At 42.9% G+C, this 9054-nt stretch overlaps 1 protein-coding gene across 1 annotated transcript in view; it reads right to left on the bottom strand.

Annotated features, from left to right (window-relative positions):
* Positions 1-8002, bottom strand: part of slc37a4b (solute carrier family 37 member 4b) — a 12073-nt gene extending 4071 nt beyond the window's left edge. The window contains exons 1-4 of the mRNA XM_083927504.1: positions 7937-8002; positions 5081-5357; positions 4000-4232; positions 1251-1497 (exon numbers count right to left, since the gene is read on the bottom strand). Coding sequence (XP_083783630.1) covers positions 1251-1497; positions 4000-4232; positions 5081-5228 — 628 coding nt within the window. The 5' untranslated portion in view covers positions 5229-5357; positions 7937-8002. The remainder of the gene's footprint in view (positions 1-1250; positions 1498-3999; positions 4233-5080; positions 5358-7936) is intronic.
* Between the last annotated feature and the right edge of the window lie 1052 nt (positions 8003-9054).

Below are 9054 nucleotides of genomic sequence, written 5' to 3'. Positions count from 1 at the left end.
ACAATTCATAAAGTGACTGCAAATCACACATTTGATATGTTTGGTGGCAATATGTATGGCATGTATTGTGCTGTTGTTGAATAACAAAAAGAAGGATTGGAGAGCGGTTGTTATGGATGAGGTACAAACTGCTCTGCCAGAATGGAGTATATTTGTGGACATCATCAACGTTAGGATTCATATATATTATTATTAGAATCATTATCAATGACCTCTGCCTGAGCCGAGTTATTATCTCAACATGCATAGTGATAATGGTTTAGGGGATACAGTTATGACTGTGGTTTAATGATCGTGGTTGTCTAATTTTTTTTATGACAATAAAGTTGTGATTTAAAGAGAGTTAAGCCATGACTTTATTCTCTCCTACTCGGAGAATACAGATATGTAGGATATATTTTGGATGTGCAACAAGTTTTCAGAAGGAGCAAAAATCTTTCTGAAACACATATGAGCTATTAAAGTTTCAGGGTTTAAAATGAATTGAATAAATGTATCACTGACATAATCAGGTGCCACTTGCACATTTTTAAAAGGTTACTGCCTGAAGACTTAATCACATGCAGGAACAACATAAATATTTGATAGCAAACCAGAATGCCTGAAAGCCTCACAAAATTGTATTTCATTAGCCTATGTTTTTATATTTTGAATTGTCACATGCCACCTGAATTTTGTGTTTTTCTTGACATCAAGACATTTCTGCTGTAAAATAATGTGAAAAGGCAGCATTTAGTGCATAAAGATATAACAGAATGTCAGACCACCAGAGGCCATGTAGTAATAGTCATTCCAGGTATATGTTTATTAATTATTGGCAAAAATGGTCTTTTATGAATTTGGGCCCTTGCCCTTCATCTGATTGTTACTAACACTGCATGGTCAGTCCTACTTAGTTTTTGATTGTATGGAAATTAAAAACCAAGGAAGCATTTGAGCTCTATGTATGTACTCGTGCGAGCCATGGGATGTCCTAAATAATCAAGGGTGTCACAGTGAGTTCAGATAAACCTCCACACAGGCACTTGGGTATTGTGGCGGTTACTACGTTTACTATCCATGCATTTGACTAATTGCAAGTATTGTAAATGTGGTTGTTGGGACGGACCCACTGTTTGGATGTTAGAACCCAAAGAGCGCTAGTATGGCACCATGTGACTGACATGCTTTGAGGTAACCATCTTCAGCTACCCAGGAGGTGGCCTCTCTACCCACTGTAGTCTTTCTCACCAACTACTGTCTTTACTTACCTCCCTTAGCCCCCTTCTTGGCTGCTGGTTCCATGCTGGGCAGGCCCACATCCTTTGGCTCATTCTTTATAAACACCACACAAACAAATGAGAAGGCGGCACAGAAAACCCCTGACATGGTCAGGATAGTCCTCCAGTCGTAATACTGCAGGAGCACAGTGACCAGGATGGGACCCAGACTCCCAGCCAGGTTCATACTGCAGGACAGCACAGACCACCATGTTCCAAACTGGGAGGGCTCAAACCACTGATGGAAAAGACACAAGGGAGAAAACAGAGCACAGATTAGTCAACATTTCTATAATAGTACAATGCAGGCAGCAAATGAACGCAGACAATTTACCTTCACATGCATGTTTACAACTGTATTGTACATATTGTTGTTTACATGTTCTATTGACATGAGACTAAAAATCTGTTTTGCTGTATGGCTCAGAATGCTACCAAGTGCTTGAGAGTGACATGAAAAAGATTTCTGCCTCTCACTATGGATGTCTCTGGAAGATATGCTACATATTTTGACCAGAACTCTCCAATGAGGGCCTGTACAATAAAACAAACTGTCAAAAGGTGGTGCTGGAAATTAAACATTGGGGGCTCCGGTGGCTCAGACATGTCCTCAGAATGGACCAGGACCCAATTCCTAAAGCCTTGAGATGGACCCAATGAAGAGAATTAAGTAAGCAAGTAGCACGTTCCACTTTCCTGGTCATGGCCATAATCATGCTGATTTGAATCATTTAATTATGTTCCAGAGAAAACTGGATAAAATAGCAGAAACAGTACAAAAGTTTGACCTAATAATCACCAGGCTTCTAAAGTGCAACACTGTTTTACTGCTGTTGGAGAAATGGCATCACAACCTCACACCCTCATGATGTAATACAGCTGCAGGCAGCCATAAGCATTCCTCAAACAGCATACCCAGCAGAGTAACCTGTAACTTGACCTGTGACTGTAACAGGTCAAGTTACAGGCTGATCCAACACCATGTTGATCCACTGTATGAGGATGTTAACTCAGCTGTGGAACAGGAGTTACAGAGAAAATATGTTAACTCTTATAAGGCAAGGAAAACACCTTTAGTCAAAGTTGTTTTTCCTTCTTCCTCTACTGAGGATCTTCTATAAATACTTTCTCCTGTAATCTGATCCCCTTCAGCACACTGAACACATGCCAAAGCCTATTTATTCCCCACCTTTTGAACACTGCTACTTTTAAGGCAGCTTTTCACGAGCCTCAAGTCGTCTCAGAGCATAGAATAGCATGATGTGTTAGGGGTTAGACATTCTATCAAGGTCCTGCCTGTAATACATACCATCCACCAGACCTTTAGGATACAAAAGCTATTTGTGGCCTCCCAGATTGTGAGGCAACTCTGTAATTTCTCAAACTACCACCACTGCCAAAATTACCACTTTGGCCTGGGACAATCATCCCCCGCGCATTCTCTCAGTAAAGACAGAAAACACAGACTTAATGTCTGGCAGCAGGTGGCTCTCACTCAGAGGTTACACCCTTTCACTAGTTGCCCAGAATAAGCCTGCATGTTGAGAGTGGGACTCACTTTCATTGATTCTGAACATGACACTAAGGGCGCACTCTCACTGTCCATTTGTACTGTGCCCAAGCCCGCTTCACGGCTAAAGTCTAGTTCCTTTGACCAGTGTGAGTGCAACTGTACTGTGCCCAGGCACGGCACGCTTGCCATGAGGCCTGATTGAGAGAGGTGGGCTTTTGTAAAGCACGGATGCACATGTACGGACACAAGCGTGCGCATGTGAACGGGGGGAAGCATTGACGATGGTCCTGATGTCCATTTACATGTGTCTGTTCCCTGCAAAGGACATTTAAAAAGATGCAACCGAACGGTTTGCGGTGGTCTGGTGCGGATCTGCAGATTTTGTCAGATTAAAATATTCAATAACAGTCAGACAAAACAAAATCTCAGAGGGGTGATGACGTATAAGCAAGAAGCATCCGAGCCCAGGCTCATTACAAGTAATGTGAGTACAAGCAGGCCTGGGCCGCGAGGAAAGGGGGCCAATCACCCTAAAGCACAGGGCACGGTATGAATGGACAGTGTGAGTAGAAGTGTCATTGTGTGCTAGAATATCTGCAGTTTTTTGGATCATCCGGTTTTTCTCTTGCTGATATAGATGGAAACTGGACCACGGCCCACAAACAAAAGAGTTCTCTCTGCTTGTGGGCTGTTTCTGGCTGCCCATGCTTAGCTCCTGGGGCCCCCACCAACTTGTGACAAGACTAAAGACGGCAGAGACGGAGTCAATTTTATGTCAGCAAGTTTAGAAAAACTTGTTTTTCTTGTTAATTCATCAAACCCTGTGTGCTGTCATATGGGTGTTTGGGAATTATGAGCACAAGCCTCAATGACATTAAACAGCTCTTAGAATAAAACAATGCTGGCCTCATCTGGTCAGTATTTGAAAAAGTTTAGCCATCCTGGCTCTGTGTTACTCCTTCTATCCGGTGCCGTTCCTGCTTCCATGTGGATGTCATTACAGCCCTTTGACTCTGGACGATCGCCAGCTTTTCATCCAGAGTTCTTTTAGTGGCATTCATCATCGAGTTAACAGAGTCACTGTCTCTTTCCCCTAATTTGGTTTTATCAAGTTAATGTCAGCATTGGTCTCTTTCTGTGAATGGCAGTGGCTCCAACACTCCTCTCCATCAAATACAGTCTCATCAAAAACAGTGTTGCATGACGTGGCAGACAGGATGGGATTACCTTGCGCAGAACTTTCCCACACGGGGGCCAGCCACAGCCTTGTCCCAGGCCGTTGATGAACCAGAGCAGGGAGAACATGGGGACAGTGGAGGACCAGGAGAAGGCTACGTTGATGCCCCCCACCAAGAAGAGGCCGATGGAGAAGAGCCAGCGGGCACTGATCTGATCCGACAGCACACCGCTGATGAACTTACTGATGGCATAGGCCATGGTCTGGCTGCTGGTGATCAGACCTGCAGAGAAACCGTGGGAGTTACTATTCATGTACAGGGATAGACTGTATTAAAAGGAGGCTGTAGCTCTGTACTCATGAAGGTAACCAAATTTGGATTATAACTAGAGCTGCAATGATTAGTCGATTTATAGATTAGCAGTTATTAAATTAATTAATTATTCTATTTTGATAACGGATTAATCAGCTTGAATAATCACCCACCGTGTTTAGTGCTAATAAGTTAATGTTAGCATGCTTAAATGCTAAAGTAAGATTGTGAACATGGTAAATCCTACACCTGCTAAATCTCAGCAGTGTGACTGCCCATTCTCTACTGGAAACACGATTTGTTCCATGTTCTTGTGCAGATAGTTGAGGTTAGGCATTGACCTTGAAGGGTTAGCGGAAGTGGAGAAGAAATTCTTCAAAGTCACATTACAGAGTTGACGGTGTGATGAATCAAGTCTCTGGTTTCTCTCATTCAGCATGGACAGAAGATCTGGAAATGATGCTCACTCCCAAACTTCCACAGAAACTTTACATAGTAAAGTGTTGTTTTAGACATTAACACATTTAACGTACGTGCAGACAGAATGTGGGGGGGAATGTGAGAGTGAAGGTGACAAAATTATGAACATCAGCAGGTGAATAAGCTTGAACAGACTGTAATCACTGTAATGTCCAGTAGTGTTCAGTTTGTCACAGTGCATGATAATGTCTTTGCACTGAGGATGTTTGGCAAGCTAAATAAACCAGAATAAGGAATTATCACACAATGATTTGTTAAACAATAGCCCCATTACAGACCTAAGGATTGCTTAAGGAAATATAGTTAACCAAACAAAGACAATCTCTATTAGTGCTCACCCAAGTCATCCTTGTCCAGTTCAATCTCCTCCATCACAGAGGGCATGACAAAGGAGAAGGTCTTCCTGTTGAAGAAGTACAGCGAGTAGCCGATGAACATGCAGAAGAAGATGGCTGCACGGTAGTAGCCATAGCCCGTTGCCCCCATGGTTGCACTCGAACAAAAACAAAAGATGCACAACTTCAGGGATGACGAGGAAAAACAAGAATTATTTCCTCAGGGTCTCAGATGAAGCTCTGTCGAAGCGAGGACAGAGGAAGGAAACCGTACACCGATCTGAAAATGGAAACAACATATGAATAACAGAAGTAAGCATGACTGGTCATTCTAGAATTACACATGTTTAGAGCATGGACACTTAGTTTTAAATGAGCAGGTAAAAGACCATTGAATGATATTATGTTTGGACACACTACAGACACATGGGTAAACAGAAGTCTTCATGATTAAAATATACCAGCATTCTCATATATGGTGCCTGGAGTTGACTTGCTTAAGATAAAGATTTTTCTCCATGTTGGTATTTGTGATTGGAGCCAGGCCGACGTAGAATTTTTAAGGCTATGTTGGATCTATGTTTGATTTTGCACCGATATGACTCAAAGGTACGCAAAAGTGGTCCCAAGGCTACTTTCTTACTGAAGAGTATTTAACATTATTATACATACAATGTGTTACATTCATGGGTTAAAGCAAGAGACGGTAGAGCCTGAACCTTGTGTACAATGTATTGAATTAATTATTATATATAATTTAAAACTGCTATATTCCCGGAATCAGACATGGTGCCTGAAAATGTAAGCCCTGTATATTTCAACACTGAGAAAATAAAAATTCATTAAAAAAAAAAAAAATGTTCAGTACCTGACCATTTACATAAAGAACAAATCAAAATAAAATAAATACCTAAATAAATATTCGTGTTCAGTACCAGTCAATTGCTGGCCGTTTAAATAAAAAAATAAATAACAATAAAATAGATATCTACATGACATCATTTCTAAATCACCTAAAGCATAGTTTCCTGCATTATATCTTCTGTAATAGTTTTAACCAGAACACAGATCACATCAGCCCAGTTCTTAAGACCTTCTATTGGCTCCCAGTCAGCTACAGAATGGATTTTAAAGACATGCTACTGGTTTACAAATCACTGATGGTTTTGGTCCAGAATACATGAATGACCTGATCTCTGAGATCTACAGACTCAGGTCAGATAGTGGAGCACAGAGTTCAGACTAGACATGGTGAAGCAGCATTTAGCTGTGACGCTGCACACAACTGGAACAAACTACCAGCAGATCTGAAACCAGCCCCAACTGTGAGCACTTTCAAATCCAGGTTAAAAACGTGTCACTTTTCATGTGCTTATAGCTGAGCTCTTTTTAATAACTTTAAACTTTATCTATTTTCTTTTCTTTTACTTTTTTATTGTTCTTTGCTCCTGCTTTTAAATGTGTTTTTTGTTTTTATACTGTTTTAAAAAAATGTTATGTCTTTAAGTAAAGCACATTGAGTTGCCTTGGTATGAAATGTGTTGTATAAATAAAGATGCCTTGCCTAATAAAAGGTTTTCCTATCGAAAGACATCCACGCCGGTGCGATAGACCGATGACTGTGATAGTCCTATATCAGCTCGGTAAACCAGCCTGGCTCTAGTTGGGAGGCTGTGTATGTCACCTCAGTATCACTCATATCCTTCACAGCAGGGCTGCCCAACCCTGCTCCTGGAGGGCCAGTACCCTGCTCTTGGAGGGCCAATACCCTGCTCCTGGAGGGCCAGTACCCTGCTCCTGGAGGGCCACTGTCCTGCTCCTGGAGGGCCACTGTCCTGCTCCTGGAGGGCCACTGTCCTGCTCCCGGAGGGCCACTGTCCTGCTCCTGGAGGGCCACTGTCTTGCTCCTGGAGGGCCAATACCCTGCTCCTGGAGGGCCACTGTCCTGCTCCTGGAGGGCCAATACCCTGCTCCTGGGGGGCCACTGTCCTGCATGTTTTAGGTTTCTCTCTGCTCCAACACACCTGAGTGCTCGTTATCAATCTTTAGTCAAAGTCAGCTTTATTGTCAATTATTCACATGAACAAGACATACAAGGAATCTAAACTTTGTTTCTCACTATCCCATGCGTAGACTAGACAAGACAAAGACAAGACACAATGAGTAAAGTGGCAAGACACCATTAGTAAACTCTCAGGTGTGTTGGAGCAGGGAGAGCCCTAAAACATGCAGGACAGTGGCCCTCCAGGAGCAGGGTTGGGCAGCCCTGCTTCCCAGGATCAGGATCAAGGGACTGTCCGGACTTGCAGCCCACAGTCACATAAGTTCCAGCTGTCATTGAAACCAAAGCTGTTCCTTTGACTAGTTTGGAGGTGTTCAGTCAGCAACCCAGAAAATATCGGGTGTCCCACACGGTGCACGCAGAAGCCCCGCGTGCTTGTAGCCTGGGCTTTTTTTAGATTGATCAAAGTTAAGAACAAGTACGAGGTCCTCCAATGACCACTAAGTACCTTTTCCTCCCCACTCATGACACACTCCACTGTATGTAAACAACTCACTGAAGTTAGACTCTGACGGAGGCCGGTGACGGATACAATACAACATTACACGTGACAGTGCACTAATACGGTCGGTAAACAGGACCGTTCTTTCCGCCGTTGGGACCAAACCTCCTTCGTTCACCGTTACTCGTGGCGGACTGATTTGTGGGGCTGTCCGTGCGTCCTTCGGGCCTACTTTATTTTAACCGAATGCAGACATTAAACAAGACACGCCGGTGCCCGACGCTGTCTGATACAGCAGCCCGCCGCCTCGCTGCTCCCCTGAATGAGCAAACGCCTGTGGTGTATAGCTGGTTACCTTTCATCCGCGTCTCGCTGGCTGATCCCATCTATGCAAAAGGACGAGGCGCGTTCACGAATATCTGCAGCTCTTGTGCGCGTCACCGTGACACAAGCGGACGAGGGGAGCCACTCAAACATCGTGACACACACACACACACACACACACACACACACTCCGGGTACTGCTGCTGACTGTAGTTTGGTGACTACATCTAAAGTGTCACACGCAGTCAAAATATCCGACTTTACATGTGTAATTCCTCACAACGCAGCCAACATGGAACCCATTATGGTCCCATATATTTTTGGAATCAGTTGTCAGATTAAGTCAGTATAGCCTAGCATCTATTATATATCCATATATATTATATATTGACTATAACAGATCTTTTTGACTGTGTATAGGCTAAGCTCAACATTTGGGTCACACTGCTCACTGCTGCCCTCCTCTGTCGGTTGACTGGAGGAAGTTGAGTTGCTACTGTAAAGACTGCTGCAGACGAAATGATCTCCAGATTCTACAAGAGATAACAAGCCAAAACCCCCTCCAAGCTTGACACATTAAAAAAATACATTCCTTCCTCTGACAAAAGGTTTGAGGAGGAGCCGGTTTGGCAACATACCGACCTTAGAGAAACATTTCTGTGGTATGAGTATGGTTTAAAACCGGTTAGTTCCATTGCCCTATATACACTGTTATTGCTCATTTAAAGTGACCAACCCAGCACTCGAGTCGTGCAGCAGATATGGGGTTTGTGATTTAGAGAAGCTCAGGCCTATAGGGCCTAAACAATGCTCAACAACAGGCTAAGGGTTCCAATCATACGGAAGCTTAACTAATGCACAGCCCATGATGATTCAATGCATGAATGAATGCAGGATCTAACATACATTCCTGCTGCTCATTTAATAGATTAACAGTTAAGAAATAATGATTTTAAGTTACCTCATACGTTATATGATATGCTGATAATTGACTTGATTCCTCCAACATTAAAGTTTATGTCTGGACTATATATTTGCTCATACTCTCTGATAAAAACAAACAAACACATTTACAACATGGAGGGTAGAACATTTGTATTGTGTTGTTGTTGAAAGTAATGGAGCTTGAACATGTCTGGTCATTCTCCT

Source organism: Echiichthys vipera (genome assembly GCF_963691815.1).
Source record: "Echiichthys vipera genome assembly, chromosome: 14".
In the NCBI taxonomy this organism is placed as follows: domain Eukaryota; kingdom Metazoa; phylum Chordata; class Actinopteri; order Perciformes; family Trachinidae; genus Echiichthys; species Echiichthys vipera.
This window is presented reverse-complemented; position numbering and strand designations above follow the sequence as displayed.